The sequence below is a fragment of the Diadema antillarum genome, unplaced genomic scaffold, assembly GCF_040938485.1.
Source record: "Diadema antillarum isolate AM-2024a unplaced genomic scaffold, OU_Dant_1.0 seq00000234_RagTag, whole genome shotgun sequence".
NCBI classification, from domain to species: domain Eukaryota; kingdom Metazoa; phylum Echinodermata; class Echinoidea; order Diadematoida; family Diadematidae; genus Diadema; species Diadema antillarum.
In genome coordinates, this window is record NW_027271283.1 from 1,429,964 (window position 1) to 1,449,809 (window position 19,846).

At 37.3% G+C, this 19,846-nt stretch overlaps 1 protein-coding gene across 1 annotated transcript; it reads left to right on the top strand.

Annotated features, from left to right (window-relative positions):
- The first annotated feature begins 244 nt into the window (after positions 1-244).
- On the top strand, positions 245-19,846 carry LOC139729325 (complex I assembly factor ACAD9, mitochondrial-like). Its single transcript, XM_071640251.1, has 15 exons — positions 245-589; positions 3,431-3,524; positions 4,012-4,113; positions 6,886-6,992; positions 7,489-7,589; positions 8,537-8,615; positions 9,363-9,434; positions 9,995-10,097; positions 10,728-10,877; positions 11,505-11,695; positions 13,113-13,321; positions 14,186-14,321; positions 15,907-15,984; positions 17,101-17,302; positions 17,758-19,846. Exons 1-15 carry the CDS (start codon positions 296-298, stop codon positions 17,856-17,858), a joined length of 2,019 nt encoding a protein of 672 aa, XP_071496352.1. The 5' UTR covers positions 245-295; the 3' UTR covers positions 17,859-19,846.

The window sequence follows — 19,846 nt, forward strand, 5'->3', positions numbered from 1 at the left end:
AGAAATTATATGTTTAATACAAACACAGGAGTGAGAAAAATCTTCATAACTATCGATTTACGCTCCATACTCCAGACTCTAACTTTATAAAAACATACTGGTACTGCCTAGATATTAAAGCATTCCATACATATTACGTATGTTGGCTACAGTTATTACGTACCGCGTACCGCACTCGTACATGTATACTGCGCGTGTACGTACGTGCATGTTGGAGCTACACTGTAGGATTACGGAGCGGAGAAGGAACCAAGCCCAACATTCGACATAGGAATTAAATCATCCGGTTTCCACCATGTTTAGTCCCAGCATTCGAAATATTCAAAACATTCGTGCATTAATTCGAGTAAGAACAGTTTCTGGACTGCAAACTGATGTTGTCAGGTCTGTTGGTTGCTGGCAAAATGGCAAAAAGGGCAAAGACATCGGCTCACAGACCTGGTCATCGAGACCTCTCCGTGGTCGGGAAACTTCCCCGGCGGGAGCTGGAGTGCGATGGCTAACTACTACCGCAGCTTCTGCGCAGCAGGAACAAGCGGCACCGTCAGTTGGTTTCGCGAAGAACTTGTGCCTTGGGAAGTTCAACAAGGTTAATATTAATGGAGATTGTTTTTCTTTTGTTGTCATTTGTTTATACAGCAGCAATCCCACAACTCAGCTACGCGCTACCAACATGCAACAAACTTGATAATGATGTTGCAGTGCGGTATCGTTGGCATTGCATAATGTGGGGGTCTTGTGAAGGTCATCTTGAGGTACGGGATATCTTGTCATCAAACTTAATATTTACAACGTTGTTTTCCTTTGTAGGTCCTACATTGTACAAGCATTTGTAATTTCTTGCTTTAGGCCTACTATTACTTTCTTGGCGTGTAGCAATTGCTTCGTTTTGTAGGGTTTTTTTTTCTTGTAGTACGAGTTTAGCACCATTTTTGTCAGAATTGATAATATTGATGATTGTCATTGATAATAAGAATTTGCAATTGTTTTTCTTTTTTTTTGGGGGGGGGTGTTTGTTTGATTGTTGTTGTTTTTTTGAGGTTTTTTTTTTTTTGCTTTTGCTTTTATTTTGTTTTGTTTATTTGTTTGTTTGTTTGTCCCTTTTTTTTTTGCCAGTGGTGGATGCTATTATTGGTATTAATGTTTCCCCAGATCCCTTTTTGTGTCAGGAAAGTTATAGGGAAGCCTGGCAAGCTGCAATAAACTTCATTTTACCGTTTCATGTGAATTAATTCAGGAAAAAATAGGTGATCAAAGTACGTAGCGTACATTGCTTTTTAACTATTCACAGCCTTCTTGTTGTACAGACTCCTTGTTGCGCACGGTGCCTGGTCCAGGGGCTAATTGCTTTTGTACAGTAGTTTGTCAAAATGAAAAGAAAATTTATGCTGGTATAAGTAAACTGTGCACTGAAAATTTTTTACACAGTACAAATTAGACACTTGCATGAGAATTCAAGTTTCAACTTGAAAAAAGCAACCTGTTGATTATGATTGATGTGCTGTGATACCCCATATTTTGTCAAAGAGATACGAGGGAAAAATAAATGTGTATTTTAATCATATTATTTTCTGTTAGGCTTCACAATGAAATTGATATGTTGGCAATCAACCAAGTTTGTATCTTTCCAGAGTACAATTATGACTGTAGCGATTCTGTCACTTGGCATTTGTGGTAACATGTAATTACATTATATGAATATGAATTGCCATACATGTATTGACCATTCAGCTCAAAACTCACAAAAAGTTTTTAAGGATTCTGTAATGGGCCGAAATATGTTATTTGGCTGTTATTATGTTATTGTGTGTCTTAAATCCAAAATTTGGTGGCTTACAACAAAACCTAAGTTGAGCTATTGGCAGTTTTGTTTTTGACAGGTGCTGCTTTCACTGAGTGTGAAATAGAACACATTTTCATTGATACTTCTGCACAGATTGCCCGAGTGACCCAAAACCTATGAATCCTCTCTTCTCCCTTCTCTACGAAACTACAACCCTAGCTCTCTCTTATTTCAATTCTTTTTTGAATGGGTGAGGATGGTCCAATTTTTACAAGTCACACACTGTATCATAGCACAACTCTGTAAAACTCTTTTTAACTGAACTCCCCTAAACTACAGACAACAGTATATGTACAAAAGTGTAAATAAATTTTGGCCTGCTTTTTTGTTGGTTTTGAGTTGATCAGTCACCTTCATGTATATCATGCAATGAACACTTCTGAGAAGTATTTTGAAGTTTGAAGTATTTTATTAACAAACAACAGTTCAGAATAGATGAATGATGTCTTGAACTGGTCTTCCTTTTTCACTCATAATGCAGGGAGGGAATATACAATTGTACTCTGTATATTACTTTGTTGAAAACACTTATGAATGATATTTAGAAATTCCTAATATGCCTCTTCAGTACATCTCAATTCCATCACCAGCCACATACACACCTACTCATTGGAGTCTGTAGAACATATTTGTAAGTTCGTGATAATCAGCTTGAACTATATTGCCAGATTTGGATATCATCAAAAAGGCAGATGATATTTATCAATACACTTTGCCCTCTCTAATTAGATATCAGATAAAGTCCAACCGATTTGTTTTTCTAAGAGATTACTATCATGTATTTCTAGGTTGTTAATTTTATTAAGTGACTATGTTTATTAAAGTTTATAACTATACAACATGTCCAATGTTGTGTAGAAAACTAAATTTCTTATCTGCTTTACATTTGTAATTTTATTTGGGTTTGACAGGATGTCTTTGTAGTCTTAATTTTGAATCATCTGATTTAATGTCCCATGGTGATTAATTTCAGATCCAGTAGTATGAGAAAACATGGCTGGTCAGATTTAATCAATCTTCATTAGCTGCACAACAGGGTACATTACAAATTAGAAAACCATGTGTGAATAGCACCCGTCAGTATGAATAATGTGCAAATATTCATTAAAGCATAATATGCTCACAACAGTAACAGTCGACTCCAATTGAGGTTTTTGGGCTGTGTATCTGTATGCGTAGAGATCAGTGGCAAAGCTGTACACAATTTTTTCAGGGGATTATTGCAATAAAAAGAAATCCAAGCCAGGCCAGCCTTCCAACTTCATGCATGTAACATCTCCGTGCTACAGGGTCTTTAAAGCAGTTGATTCTGTATTGTTCATAATGAACACTATGTTCAGAGAAAAATCAATGTATCCTTGATTTTTAGTGAAGAACAGATCTTTGTCAACATGTTCAATTGACCTTAAACTCATGATTGTCAAATATGTTGCACAATCATGTCTTCTTGATATTCTCAAATTCTGTAATAACTAGGGGGATAAAAAAATTACAATCATACCACTTTCATCTAGTGTACCTGGAAATGTCTTCATCATCATTACTATTATACATTGCAATTTATTCATTTTTCTTCTTATATCAAAGGATGATGCCTTCCCTTTCCCAGAAATTTCAGTGGAGCAGTTTGAGAATCTCAACCAAATGTGTGATCCCATTGAAAAGTTCTTCACAGAAGAAGGTTTGTTTCACTCTTTTATCCTGTCAGTATATTTGTTTTATGACAGTGAAAAATATTTATATATGCATGGTTGCAATGAAGTTAAGACGATTTTACTTCAAGCCCGATTCCCTACTTCTGAAAATTATTATCTGGCAGGATATCTAGTTTCCATGCAATTTTTGTGTAGTTTGTTTGATGTGAGACAGTCATTATAGCTTTATTGTTAAGATCCTCCTATTAAAAGTAAATAAATCAAAAGCATATTTTTGCCTAACAAGGGAAGGTACCGGGTAGTTTTGTTGTTGTTTTTAGCGGAAAATAAGCATTTTTATATGATCATTGAAATATGATTGTACTTGAATTATTGTCTTTGATAAAGCTAATCTAGAGGAAATGATTTATTAAATCCCAGATGCAATTTAACCTATGAGAAGTTGTGAATATAATAATGATGACTGGATCATTTTTGCTGAATTTCCTGAAACTTTGTATAATTGTCTTCCAGTGGATTCCAAGACTATTGACGTCAATGCCAAGATTGATGAGAAGACTTTGCAGGGACTGAAAGAGTTGGGTCTCTTTGGCCAGCAGGTGCCGGAACAGTATGGTAAGAAGTTAATTGTTCTGTCTCACTTTTTGTGTCTCTTTTCCCAAAGTACACTGGAAGCAATTATATTATGTGTGAGTGTTTTAGCGTCTTTCAGTCTTACTTGCCTTTGATAACTTGTGTCCTTCGTTAACCTTATATGTGCTAGGGGCTTTGGACAGGGTGTACAGTGCTGTGGGGTTTTGTGTGCCAATTGGCACTCAAAGCACACAAAAGGTTAACAACAAAAAAACCCAGAAATCCCTTGGATGACTTTATCATAAATTGCAACATTTTGGATGAGGGCAAGTCCAAGATACATTATGTAAGGTCCCCTCAGAAGGCAAAATTTCATCTTTGCTCAATATTGACATATTTGGTATTATTTTGAAGCTTATGAGTCTAGTTTTGATTTCCATGGAGGAAATAATGATATTATGTAAATTTATGCAAATTTCAAGGGCTTCATTGGCATAAATGTAAAACACAGCGTTACGTATGGGACATTTATAAAAATTCATATTTATTCAAAGGAAAGCAAATGATATTTGATTAATATGTGGACATAAGAAGTTCATCAAATAGTTTAACTTGGTATGAAGATTTAGGGATTATGCAAATGATTATGCAAATTAGCTCGTGTCCTATCATGAGATGTCCCATACGTAACAAAATGAGGTCATATCTTTAGGTTTTTTCTGAAATTGCTCAGGTTATTTGAATGCCCTTTTGGAAAGTTCTAATTTATTGTTTAGAGAAATTAAATACCATAGAAAAAAGAAAAAACAGTAAAAGAAATATTTTTTATTAGGCATTGAAATAATGTTACGTATGGGACATCCTCATATATATTGCATGTAAATGCATGTAGCTAGCTGGGAAGGTCTCTCAGTACACAAATGGTCAATCATCCTGAAGAAAGCATCCCAAGTTTGTAGTTTTTTTTAAAGTTACAGACACTTGAAACAATACATGTACTTGACTGAACAATTTTCAGAAAGGGGGATGGGAAGATGGCAAAATACACTTATGAAAATAAGCATTAAAGGGATGGTATAGTTTTTGTAGAAATGGGGATTCGGTTTTCAACATTTTATGAGATGACTGGAAACCAATAATATGAATTACTAAAGAGCATACAATTCTAAGACTAGAGGAATTCAAAGTTAATTTGATGGAGATCCAATTTGAAACGGTTAGAGTAAGTAAAATGATTCTTTTTTTATTGCAAGTGATACACAAATTGTCCTTATTCAGTTATCAATAGTAGCCACAACAAAATTCATGCATATACATTGTACATACTGAGGTGTGACTCAAATCAATGACCTGATGCTAGACAGACATCATACATACGACTGGAAGTCCACGCATCAGGTATTGCTTATCTATTAAAATTAATACAGAAATTTCTTGTGTCAAGTTGTTTTTTATTGAAACTAAATGGCAAACTGCCCTTCATCAATGGAAGTACACACGTTAAACTATTCAATTTTTTAGAAGTAACTATCCTGATAAAACTAGGGCATACATACTCAGGTTGGTCATAAAAAATATAGAATATGATTATGATGGTAAATATTTGGGGGATATTGTTCACTTGACAATCTGGATCAGTATTTGAGTAATTTCAACTGATTCCACCTCAATAATTATGCAAAAATTTGTTTATGGGTATTTTGCAAAATTGTTTTGCAAAATACCCGTAAACATGGTTCTCCACACACTAAACGAATGGGGGACAAAGGGCATGCATACTTAGGTTGGTCATAAAAATATAAAAATATGATTGAATATGACTATGATGGTGAATATTTGGGGAATATTGTTTTCTTGACAATCTGGATCAGTATTTGAGTAGTTTCAACTGATTTTACTTCAATAATTATGCGAAATACCCATAAACATGGTTTTCCACACACTAAATGAATGGGGGACAAAGTGTCCCATACGTAACTGTCCCATACATAACACGTCAGGTCTGTCTGTAATTAGAACCTGTAATTAGAGCTTTTTGCCTAATGACATGAAACTTACCTGTGATAATCTTGAGTGTTGTGACTTTCATCACAGTGAGTTACAAGTTGTAGAATGAAACACTTTCAGAGAGTTTTGAGGTTGAAAAAAATGTTCCAAAAAACAAAATTTTTCTGGTCCCATATGTAACGGCACATATTTTCTTTTCTAGAATATAATTGTCAAGGTCATTCTTCTCAATTTTTTAAATGATTATACTTCTCCTTGATATCAATCACCATGATAAAGTTCAATATGATCAAAGGCCATTAACACTATTTTTCAGGTCATAAAAGTCTCTGAATGTCCCGTACGTAACGCGCGTGTTATCTTGGACTTGCCCATGACTGTACGTATGTGAGTGGATGTTCTTGACAAATTTGTACATGGTCAAAAGTTGAAGATCTTGCACTGAGTCTGTCACAATCTGTAACTGCAGCTAATAACTGGTAGGACCTGTAATACTCATTTCAGTTGGTAGGAAATTAGTATATAATGCTAATTTCAATTCAGTTGGTAGGGAATTTAACAGGCAATGAATAATGGGAGGGGAAAAAAAATCACTGAGCAACAAAAGGTGAAACTTCAGGATCAGTCACGCATGAACTCTGAGCACAATTTGAGCTTCTATCTTTGAATTAAAGCATAAATTATATGATTTATTAGATTTTTTTCTTGTTAAGAGCTCTTCCTCTGTGTGTGTGTTTTCTTTTGAATGTGAAATATAATTTGGTAATTTTGCTTTCTATTTTTTATCTTCATTTCCTAATCTTGTAGGTGGCTTGGGCTTGTCCAACACTGAGTTTGCTAGATTAGCAGAAATAACGGCTCTTGATGGTGCAGTAGCCGTGACACTAGCTGCTCATCAATCTATTGGATTTAAGGTAAATTTATTCTGATGCTATATGATCAAGTCTGCATGCACCTGTAAAAAGGACTAGGATCCTGAATGGAAATTAATTAAAAGAACTGAACTTGAACTGTGATTTCAAAAGAAAAGTAACAGAGAGGAGTTCCGTGTTTGTATGTCATCTCTCTGACACACTTGATTTGAGAATTAAATGCACTTTTTAGAAGAGAGATATAGGGTTATGTACCCAAAGAAATAATGTGCATATGGTTAATAAACAGTGGGTGGTATAGGATCTGTCATACCAGAATACAATGTATAATAACGTGATTGTGATATCATATTTATGTCAGATGTTGGATAGCAAGAAGAACATTCCTGTTGTGGGTGGAAAGCTTATGAAACTGACACTGCACACAGCTGCAAAAATGGTGCCTGGAAAATGGTATGATTATCATAAGGTGTCATTGAAGTATGGAGTATTGCATACTTGGGTTGACACTTAATGAAATTATTGTGTTTTTTATTAGGGCCTTCTGATTGCTGGCACTGAAGAGCAGAAAGCAAAGTATTTGCCAAGGCTGGCTACAGGGGAGCTGGTAGCAGCATTCTGCCTCACAGAGCCTTCCAGGTAAGAGTTTGCGTGTCTGTATGTCTGCCTGTCTGTATATCTCTGTTTCCGTGTGTGTGAGTGTTGGGTGTGTGTGTGTGTGTGTGTGTGCGTGTATATGTGTATGTGTTTGTGTTTGCTTGTGTGTACATGGTAACTGTTCCTCTTGTCCCTATTCTACCTATTTTACCAAAGGAAAAAAAAATGCCATCAATTGAAAACTTATAGTAAACCAACCTCTTTTGTCAAGATGGTTTTGAAGTGGGGATTTGCCTTACTGCTCTCTTTGTCAGTCATTGCTTTTGTGTGAGAATGTGGGAAGTTTTTACAGGTGGCTTAAGGGAACCATGCCTTTCAAATCAGACTCGGTGGTTTCGTTCCAATTGATGATTAATACCGTTGTTCCTTATAAGTCTAAACCCACAAAAACTTGCAGATTACATTGTAGGATTCTCTGTAATAGACCAAAATATGTTATTTGGGTTGACGAACTCTTAATTTTCTCTGTTTGTCTTACCTGGGACTGGGAGAGTAATCTTTTCTCTACCTGGTGTCAATATTTTAGTGGTTCAAAATAAAATTGAAATCGAGATATTTTCAGTTATTATTAGTTTCTAGGACAGGTGCTGCTTTCACTGAGAAGTAAAACATGTTTTGTTGGTACTTCTGCACTGCATGCTTGGGTGACCCTTAATCCTGAAATCCTCTTTTCTCCCTTTCTATGAAGCTGCACTTCTTAACTCTGTGTTATTTCAATCACTTGTTGAATGGGTTAGGATGGTCCAATTTTAACAAGTTATAAAGCATTTTAAATCTCATAGCTTATTCTTTCAAACTATGTATAAACTTAAGGTCGAAATCTATATTTTGCCTACTTTTTTTTTTGGGGGGGGGGGGTTTGAGCTGGGCGGTAAATGTCATTTGTCAAACAAGTTGATGAAGATTTTTTAATAATTTCTCTATGACAGTGGAAGTGATGCTGCATCGATTCGCACCAAGGCGACGCTCAGCCCTGATGGAAAGCATTACCTCCTCAATGGCAGCAAGGTGATATTCTTCACTCCTATTTCCTGTTTGTGATGTATTAGCTATCTATATTGTACACAGTGAATTTTCACCATGGTTCTTCCAATACAGGGAGACCAGCAAGTGTCATCCTGGTTACCCGTTTCAGTGACCTTACAGCATTTGGTTGATATACAGTATATCTTTTGAGTGTAAAGCTTTTTAGACCATTAAATTGAATTTGCATTTTCCTGTCTGTAAGTGATTATTTGTGTGTCTTTGAAATGAGAAGTTTCAGATTCGTGAAATGGGTTTGAGTAAAACAGGTAATTGATGTAATGCCAAGCAATGCAATATCTTGGTCGCTTTGTTATTTTTGTGTGCATAATGTGCTGATAGTAAACAAACCATCAGTTCATATCAAGTGCATCATGGGGAATCAGAAATTAACTTGTTACTGCCATGTGATTTACTGTCATAACTGAATTGATTACCTGGGGATATGAACATCACCCAAAAGGAAAACACTTCTTAATATGAAATTGTGAGTAACAGTACATTTAAGGTATAATGATTCAGAGGTGTGAATGCATAAATGTACATCATACCATGCAGTAATATCTGACATTAACAACATTGTCGACACTTAATTTTTGTACTTGGACATTGATTCAGCAGTGATGAAATCTCAGGGTAGAGTTTTGGACTGATTTCTTGTCTCAGCTGCCTTCAGAGAGATGTTTATTCATTCACATTTCTTCTATATTATGTTTGTTTGAATGATTCTAGATTTGGATATCCAATGGTGGTATTGCGGATGTCTTCACTGTCTTTGCCAGAACAGATGTGGTTGATGAACAGGTATAAAGCAACCCTTTACCTGATTAAATCATTCATGTATAACTTCTATGTATATGGTGTGTACAAAATGTAGTAAAACCTTTGCATGAATAGACCATACAAATTATAGCTAGGCAACGCTTTACAACAATAAAGTATACATTTTCAGCTTTCATGTATCTCTAAAACTTGATAATAATGTTGGTATTACACATCTTTTCACCCATCCAGCCTGCAAACTGCATTTCCATTGTTTGGCTTTCTTTGTTCTGTGCTTTCATTATAATATGTAAGTATTTTTGTTACCGTTTCATGAAGTAAAGTAGAAAATTATCTCTCATTTGAGCTCTATATTGTTCACATATAATACAATTGTTTGTTGCAGTTACACAATTTTCAAATATTCAAGTGCTGAATTTATAACTGATTTTTAGATTGGCAATGCATTTTAGAATGGAAAAAAAGCCTGAGTAAATTACTAATTTTGTGCAGAGTCACTGAACATTTTGATGTGTTAGCTTGAAGTCTGAATTTATCTTCTGCCAAAATGAGATCTCTCGTGTTGTGTTCTTTTGCTATAGGGTAATGTGCAAGATAAGATCACAGCATTTTTCGTTGAGAGGAACTACGGAGGAGTCAGCAGCGGCAAACCAGAAGACAAACTTGGAATCAGGGGGTCCAACAGTGAGTACTGCTTTGTAGTGGTCTAAGTGGTGGTTGTAGTAGTTTTAGCAGTTGTCATTACAGTAATAGACTAGTAATACAGCTATATGTAGTAGTAGTAGTAGTGTTAATTGTGAAAAGCTAGGGCAGCAGTGTTAGTAGTCTTTTATAGGTACAAGTAGTGGTAGAAGTTGTAGTAGTACTAGTAGTAGTGGTAACTGAGTAATGGGCAACAATTGTAGTAGTAGCAGCAGTAGTAGCTGATTCAGTAATAGTAGTAATATTAATAAGTATTAATAGTGGTAGCAGTAATGGTAATCGTAGAGGTATCATTATCAGTAGTTGAAGATGTAATAGTAGTTTTTGTTGTAGGAGTAGGATAAGTATTATTTTGTAGAAGTAGTAACGTTTGGTGGAGTGATGATAGTGCAATGGTAGAAGTAAATAGAAGAAGTTATAATTTGTAACAGCATTAGCAGTGAGTGGTATTAACTAGGGAGGTAACAGTAACTTTGCTGTATGATTTCAGCAAATGACATTATTAGCATATTGACACAACAGTCCGTTGGCAAAATCTCGACCAACATGATTTATATTTTAGATTCATGCTCTTCCTGCTCTGATAATTTGCTTTCCTGGTTGTGTTTTCAGCATGTGAGGTGCACTTTGAGGACACCCCAGTCCCCGTTGAAAACATCATCGGTGAAGTGGGCGGTGGCTTCAAGGTAGCCATGAACATTCTCAACAGTGGACGATTCAGCATGGGCAGCTCTGGGGCAGGCATGCTGAAGAAACTGATAGGTAAAAATGAATAATCAAACCAACAAATCCAATGTTCTTAATTCTGACCATTCCTCCTTTTGTTGTTGTTACCATCGTTGTCATCGTCATCGTCGTGGTAGTCGCTGCTGTTGTTGTTGTTAACATATACATAGGTATTAACTTCTGCCATGACTGTTGATCAACTTTTTGCATACAATGTTGAATGCCTTTTGCTAGGGCTATGCTGAGAGTGGTAAGTTTTGCATTTAGACATGCAACCTGCAACTTTTCATTGTAAAGAATTTACTACCTCTGATTTCCAACTGCCTAGGATTATCAGAAATAAGTGTGATATAGTGAAACCATTTCCCAGCTAGAGAAAGTACAGCTTATGAAGTGGTGAAGAGTCATAGTGCAATCAGTTTAAAGTTTTGAACAGAAATTACTCCGGAGCAAAGATATGTGTGACTTTTGCCCAAAACAGGGTTGTCTGTAATGCCTCACAGTTATTGCTAGATTGAAAAATGTATCAACTGTTCTACTAATTTTACAGACGTTTGTCATTTGTTGAAATACAAATAGATTGTAAACAATAAGGGGCAGTCATTTCTGCACCTTGCTTTCTGGGAAAATTACACACACAGGAAAATGTTATTTTTCCACTAGGCATGGCGGCAGACCACGCTGGCCAACGCAAGCAGTTTGAGACGAAGCTGAAGGACTTTGGCATGGTGCAGGAAAAGATTGGTCGCATGACGATGACAGCCTACGCCATGGAAAGCATGGCTTACCTCACAGCCGGCATCCTCGACAAACCTGGTGTGCCCGACTGCTCGGTGGAGGCAGCCATGGTCAAGGTATGCCAGAAGCTCAGTTTAAATATGCACAAATATATTGCTACGTCACTGCACCAAATTTCCCAAAGATTATACATCTTAAGGTATACATCATTGGTCAATTGCAAACTTCTGTCAAAAGCGAAGAACAACAGTCATTTTGTTGGTCGCACATTTACATCTTGGTTTTACTTTCTCTGTAAAAAAAAATGTCATGTTAAGTATTTATACAAGAAGCATTTTTCCATGCATGTAATTAGCATAAATACTGAGGCATTATCTTGAGTCATTGGGAAGACAAGTTTCATCTCTGAGTATTATGGAAACTCATTTAAGAGTACTCAAAAGAGCAACAATGTAGAGAACTTTTAATATGCTGCTAAATGCAAAGAAAAAAGAAAAAAGAAGAAAAAAAAATATATATGGAGGTTATATGAGTGCTGTTTCTTTTCTCCTTTATTTTCTTGGCCACAAATCTTTTTTGCCAAGGATATTGTGATTCTTAACAAGAAACAAAGGACATGAAGTTTATATCAACAACTTCTTCTTTGTTTGATCTTATTCCTATTTTCTTTAAAGGACCAGATCTGTAGTAGATAGTTCCCCATGCTTGCTTCTCTTGATTGACTATCTTCCTTGATTTACAAATGTTACACTCTCCCCACCATTTAACTTCATGTAAATTGTGCACTGCCATGGATGCTACAGTGCTTCGGGTGCCATGTGTAAGCTAATAAGAATCAGATGGAGTCAGAAGGGGCCTGAGCTTTCAATCCTAGCAGAATCTTCGTCAGAGGCAAAATTACAAACCTGCAGGGAAAGCAATCACATTGTTATAAGGACATCATACAACAGAACAGTCAGGGACAGGCTATGGACACAGAACAAAGAAAACAAAAGAAGAGGGGGTCATGGGCAAGGAGCCCAACAGTTAAAGGGAGGGGGATTAGAGCAGGAGGGTGGACAGACAAAAGGCAGAATAAAGGGTCAGTAATGACCCTGAGGACCAAGGGGGCAACCACTGAAGGAAAAGGATGAATAGGGAGGCAACATCAAACAAGATATGGAACAACAGAGAGATAAAGAAAGGAAAAGAGTGAAATAGCAAGGGGAAGGGGGGGATGAGGAACCAGCAAGCCCTAAAAAGGTGTACCAAGAGGAGGCAACAAAATGAAAGTGAGAGTCAACCAACAAATGCAAGTAATCAAACATATACATCAAAGTATATATACACAATAATGGTGATAAAAACAACAGTAATGATAATGATAAAAATAATGATGATAAGAATCTGAGAAAATTCTTGTATTCTTTTGGAGCTTGTTATTGAGACGATTTTACTGTGGACAGCGCATTAATAGTGCCATATTGGAAATGCACTATATAAAACACTGTTTATCATTATTCTAATATGATCTTATTGAATGCTGTGTTGTAGATCTTCAGCTCAGAAGGAGGATGGGTGTGTGTGAGTGAAGCACTCCAAATCCTGGGCGGTCTGGGCTACATGAAGGACTACCCCTACGAGCGATACCTGCGAGACTGCCGCATCCTCCTCATCTTCGAGGGAACCAATGAAATCCTGCGGCTTTACGTGGCTCTCACGTGTCTCCAGCATGCAGGCAAAGAACTCGGTGCCATGGTGAAGTGAGTTCCTCTCAGAGATTACATCATATATCCGTACTGATGAAATACACTTGTAATGCATATCATCAATACACCTTTATCTACAAGTGTATATTGACGGTAAACATATTCTGTTCTCTGTGTTTTTACATTTTTTTTTAAATAGAAATTCTCCCTAGCACATAACTGTAAAAACTCATGAACAATGGTGGCACTATGTAATTTCCGCAACGGTGTGTTGATAACGCATTGCTAGCTCTATTTGTTGGTACACAAAGATAAGGGAGAGCATAGAGCACAATCTCTATCTCCAAAGTTTTATACATGGTAGAATTTATGTTGATTTTCTCAGTAATTATTACATGTTTGGAAAAGAAATATCAACTTATGAGCTCTATGCTGTAGTCATGATAAAAAGGGAAAAATTAGATGCTGCACAATTTACTCCACATTGCCAGAAGTGCACAGATGAACGCTGACAGTGCAACCCTGCTTGACTTCTGTGTGTTGTGCATGGGTTCATATGATCACCTCGTTCATTTGCACATAGTGTATGGCCAGCATAGAGACCCGACCGCTTGCAACAAAATGTCTACATTTGTATGCGATAGGGAGGATTGCATCATGCTCATCAAACTGCATCTGAACTGCCATGCAAAATGAGAACAAAAAATGGTATCAACTCCACATGTTGTCTGTAAAAACTAAACGCTTTTCTTCGCAGTTAGTATTCTACAACTGTCACATACATTCAGAAAGGAAATGAGTTGGAATGATGAGTTTGGGAAACCCTCAAGTTGCCAATATTGCACATATATCATCATTATATTTCAAAAATTTTGAGGGCAACTGCCACACTTTCCGCTTACTTCCAATGTCATGCAGGAAACTGCAGAACCCAGTGTCCAACCCAGGATTCGCCATGAAAACCCTGACGGGTAGGATGCTGTCTAGGATTGGGCTGAAGGGGAGCTCAGTGAAGCTCCAGCACGAGGACGGAGGAGTGCATCCATCCATGCAGGTCAGTCAAAAGGAATGAATGATTGTAGAACATGGATTAAGGTTGCTTTCAAGTTGTAGACAGGAGAGATGAATGTCATCAAAGCAGATATACATACATCCGCAGGCTAACAGACCTGTGGTATTAAAGCAAATATATATTTTTCATTGTGTGTGCTCCTTTCCTTCTTAGCCAGCATTTAGGCCCCATTTCATAAAAAGTTGATTTGATTGCAACTCTTGTTGGAATGGCAATTGCCATGGTAATGACAAGAATCCAGCTTCCTGATTGGCTGTTGCAATGGGAAATTGTCATTCCAGCAAGAGTTGCTATCCTAATGTTTTTTTGTGAAATGGGGCCCAGATTTCATTCTTGCCATTGAAAGTACTAATTATGTTCATCTCGATGTACCATGGGTTTAACAAATTGAACATCCCTTTTCTTCAATTCTTGTAATATCATCCCCCATGTGTAGAGAATTCAGTAGTGATAGGACTATACCAATAACAATCATGGTACATTTATATAATATTGACTGGCCCTGAGGGAGGTACCAGAAAATATTGCCCAAACTGAAAGCATATTGCCCGAGTCGAAGACGAGGGCAATATGTTTTCAGTGCGGGCAATATCTATCTGGTACCTCCCAAAAGAAAGGCCAGTCAATATCATAATTATTACCTATCCCCCTAGGTAAATTAAGAAAATATGTAAATACGGCTATACACTATATTACGATACAGATCAAGCCACATTTGACTACCTGTAGACCATCAACATGTTGAATAATTGCAAAATTGTTCATCAATGTATATCATTCAACTCCAACTTCAAAGATGCATGTAGTTGTAACAGGCAAACTTCAAACTTCTGAACGTTCTTACACTTTATTTTTACTTCTCTGTTTAAAGTTTGAGAGTTGTAAAACTGATGGTCACTGTGCGATTACTGATCACAAATGGACTAGTCATTGCCTAGTGTTGCTGTAAGTGGTCGACCTTGTATGAGTTGATTTATTAGCGTTCTTCTGCGGTGCGTGTAACTGACACCCTGGACGTCCTGGAATGTTTTCTTTTCGTGGTCGATCGGAATGTTTACGTTTAAGGCAGGGAGGTGAGGAGGGAGATTCCACTCTTTCTCTTCCCACCTCCCCAAACCGGAAGATTGCACTCTTTGCTCATACTGTTACTGTTACGTAGCGACGTGGCGAAAAGCATATTGACTGCTGACCTTTAACCCTGCAAAATAACAACTCTTGACCTTTAACCCTGCAAAATAATAACCGGAATTGCCTCGCAAAACTCCCTCGTATAGGTAATAATTATATATATTAGACATTATTCACCTGATCATGTTGCTAGACTTTGTGTTTGTGCTCTGGTTCATTTATAAGTACCTGTACATCTTCACATAGCAGTTTGCTGCTTGTCACTCATCAGTAGGAAAGTTTTGTTGCCCATTGCAAATCTCTGCATTAGTTCGAAGTCGGCACATTCACTGAGCAAATCCGTGTCTGAGACTCGTGAAAAGCCTGAAGGGGTGTATGAAGGGTTTTACACTCTAATACCAAAAAGCTTGTATTACCCATTCACTCATCTCTCCTGCAGGCCAGTGGCAAGAAGCTTGCCGAGTGCATCTCAGCATTCCAGACTGTCATTGAGGGTATCCTCAGCAAGTATAAGAAGGTCAGTCAAGAGTGTGGTGTTGGGTGTAATAGACCAATTCGTCCTTTAACACTGTGGTGTTCAATGCGCATACGCCTGTGAGAATATATCACACATATTGCGACAGGCTCGCACCTGCCACGATATACATCATGCATTCAGGGTACGTGCACACTAATGGGACTCTGCAGTAATGGCAGAGTTTGTGCCTGGTTGGAATGGTCTTTACATGTATATCCCAAGCATTGTGTGTGTGTGGTTTGTGTTTGTGTAGTGTGTGAATACATGTATATCTGTGTGTGTGTGTTGTGAGTAGTGTGTTTGTGTAGTGTTAATGTGTTTGTCTCACATACATTTGTGTGTCATATACATGTATGTCTGTTGTGTCTGTTGCTGCAGAGTGTTTACACTCAGGTATTTATTGCCACAAATACACAGACCATTCTAAGAATAGACACAAACAAGATACAACCATACTCTGGTCCTGATTGTCCTTGGTTGCACAGTAAGTGTTTTCAGACCATCAAAACACACATCAAGTGGCATTTAAACTGGGATCCACATATTAGAGGATTGGAGTGGCCTTTGGTGTGAGCATATAACCTGTCTTCAAATACAGTACATGAGGTCCACATTTAGTTGAGAGTCTTCCATTTCCACAAGTAGCTCTTTGTTTGAAAAATTCTGTAAATATTAAGTGAAGGTGGCATGTGGTGTCAAAATAGTGTGAAAAAAAAATCGGACTGTCTAGATGCTTCTAGCAATAATGAGTACAAAAATATTCTATTGGTGTAATTTCATTTCATATCACTTTTATCAATAATATGCAGCAAGACAATGTATCAGATATATCAGTACATTTCCACAGTGGCATCAAGGCCTCTGTACATGCTTGCCAAATGACCTGTCATTCTAGCTTACTATGACTGTACAAATGGCACCACCCCCAAACATTTACAAAGAGGACCACTGCTGTTGGTATCAAACATGTATATATTCCCGTGGCTCTTCAGATGTAAAATCATTTGTTTTTTCTGCCGTTTAACATTCACCAAATATGACTAGCAAAGGGAACTGTTCCATGCTTTTCTCACCATTTCAAATCTGGTCATTTCTTTCCGTTTCCCTGACAACCAGGACGTCATCAAGGAACAGCTGGTCCTGAAGCGAGTGGCCAACATCCTGATTGACATCTATGCCATGACCGCTGTCCTCTCACGGGCGTCTCGCTCCAAGGCCATCGGACTCCGGAACTGTGACCACGAAGTCCTCATTGCGACCACTTTCGTCAATGAGGCCAACGATCGAGTCAGGCAGGCCATGACTGAGATCCGACTCGGTAGGTATCCATGTTTTGGACAAGTAGGGCCATCTGTCACTAGTCAGCCAAATGATCATTCTCTGCATTTTTGCTGTGTTTGTATGTATGCCTTATTGAGAGCAGTGCAGTTGCATTTGCATACTTGCAACAGGTTAGCAAAATGCAGTGTTAGAGTCCTGTAAGTTGATTCAAACAATTTTGGGGTTGTTCATATGCTAATGGCAGTCGTACTGTGGAATTCTTTTTTTCTGTCCTATCAACCTCATTACAGGATGTTCCTGCATGTTGCGTTTTGTTCTAAATTTGTATTTTCAAATGATGTACCTACCTTTTCTTTTCCATTGCCGACATCGCATAAACATGAGCAAATTGTCAATCTGAAAAGTGCGAAGGTCAACAAAAAAGTCTGTCATTAAAGCTGTAAAGTGGACATATGATCAGATCTTTTTGCTTTCTTCTTTCTTTTTCAACAGCACCAGACTACAACAACGACGCATCGGTGTTGAGGATTGCCGATGAGGTCTTTGAGAATCATGGCTACAAAGCAGTACATCCGCTTACCAGGGAATTCTGAGCTTGAGGCAACAATGGGAGACATAACACATGAACATGTAAAGAAAAAAATGCCACCAGACTGAATCCTTAACCTGTGCGACTTGTCTCCGAATCTGTAGCTGTAACTTTCTTCACACAGTCTGATCTAAAGATCCACGCAACACGGGCCATTATTTGGGCAAGAGAGTAGATGAGTTCCTTGTTGCCTCTGTTTATGGCAAATCTGTCAACATTGGTCGTGCTTATTTTGATGAACATTATCATCTCCGAAAGGAACGCGAATATCTGTTGTTACGGACAAGGTAGGCCTATAGAAATTTGACACACAAAGTGGGCTGTGTCATCTTCCTTTCATTTCGTTTTTCCACATGAGCTACCACGTTCAAGATTGCATATAAAAGAATTAATTTGCTCGTCTGGGTTAGTTTGTCTCAAAATCCCGGGCTTGGACACTATTCAGTACAATCTTCAGCAGGGTCACAGGTTTTACTTCAGGTTTTTACAAACAAAATCATGGTGGGTCATTTGTTATTTATGAAGCCATTTATTATTTATAAAACAATGAACCTATGAAAGAGGACCTAGTTTGAAATACAGAAACTAAATCTTTTTCTACAAGAGAAATTGTTTTATTGTCTTGTGTGTTCATCTATAAGGAGTTCTTCTGAACAGAATTGTAACACGATATGAATGTCCATTGTATTCTTTAATGTGCAATTCTACTCCATGTTCTACTTTACTGTGACGAATGGAGTAAAATCAGACAGAATAACAAGACACATGAAATTTCATCTAATTTGACATGAAATTAAGAAAATTTGGTTGTCGTCTTCCCCACAGATGGTTGACATATTGTTTACATTGACACAATGTGTTCTTATGTGTTTGTCATGTTGTAATGTACATGTTCGACAAACCCAGTTATTATTATTATTGATGGAGAAGTATTTATCGTGGCATAACAGTATTTTAGCAGAATGCTTTGTTAACATTATCTTACAAATCTGGGCATGACTTTGGTTCATCATGAACAGTGTGCATATGGAATACGCCATATATAATTCTTTTATTTTCATGAATTTTGCAAGTTCCCTGATATTTGTGATACTACATAGCAACTCCTGAAAATATTGCTGTGCATAACAGAAATGCGTTATATATGGGATATCACAATCTTTTTTTTTTTTTTCATAGAAAGCCATAATGCATCTTTCTATTCCCTGAGGGTTGTTTTAGATCATGAAATTGTCCCTCAAGTCCCAATTTGCAAAATTTACAGCGTATTCAGTATAAATCAGTTAACCTGTTCATGGAAGATGATCCATAAAGGTGTGTACTTATTAATTATTCGAGAAAGCATCATCAATCCTGTGTTCACCAACACAGAAAGTGGATTTTGTCATAATACTTCCAGTGTGCATGGTTGCTTCAGACATCTGCCTGGGAATTGTAATTCCCCATGAGTAATGACAGACTTGTTTCTATTTGTCCCTTTGAGTTCTGGTTCACTATTTGTGCACAAGGCTGCTTCATTTCTTACTCCTTTTTTTTTTTTAAATGCCTTCGCCACCAAGTGGCACCGGAAGTGTTATGTTCTTGGGTTGTCCGTCCATCCCTCCGTTCATCCGGAATTAATTTTGTTCACAGTGTAACTTAAGAACCATTTCAGTAATCCAAGTAAAACTTGGTCATAAGGTCAAAGGCCAAAGGTCAAATGAAAATGCTAAAATGTAACTTTTTCCCTTCTTATCTTGGAAATGACTCCACCTGGTATCTTCATGAAACTTGGTGCATATACATGTATTGCCTGACATTGATCTCTTTGTAGTTAAAGGTCATGAGGTGAAAGGTCAAGGGTCAGAGGTCAGGTTAAAATGATACTTCTGTTACGCTATTCTATGCTGAAATTACACTTTCTCCATACCCTGGAAATGCTTTGGCAAGATGCACTGCAGATAATTTACGAAAATAATGCAATATGGCGGAGGCATACCAGTCGCCACAGCA

What these genes read in the sequence shown, in the direction of transcription:
- LOC139729325 (XM_071640251.1), top strand. Translation starts at nt 296, where the DNA reads ATGTTTAGTCCCAGCATTCGAAATATTCAAAACATTCGTGCATTAATT. An exon ending in AAAGTTCTTCACAGAAGAAG is followed by an intron (nt 3,525 to 4,011) that starts GTTTGTTTCACT and finishes ATTGTCTTCCAG; the next exon opens with TGGATTCCAAGACTATTGAC. An exon ending in TGGAGGCAGCCATGGTCAAG is followed by an intron (nt 11,696 to 13,112) that starts GTATGCCAGAAG and finishes GCTGTGTTGTAG; the next exon opens with ATCTTCAGCTCAGAAGGAGG.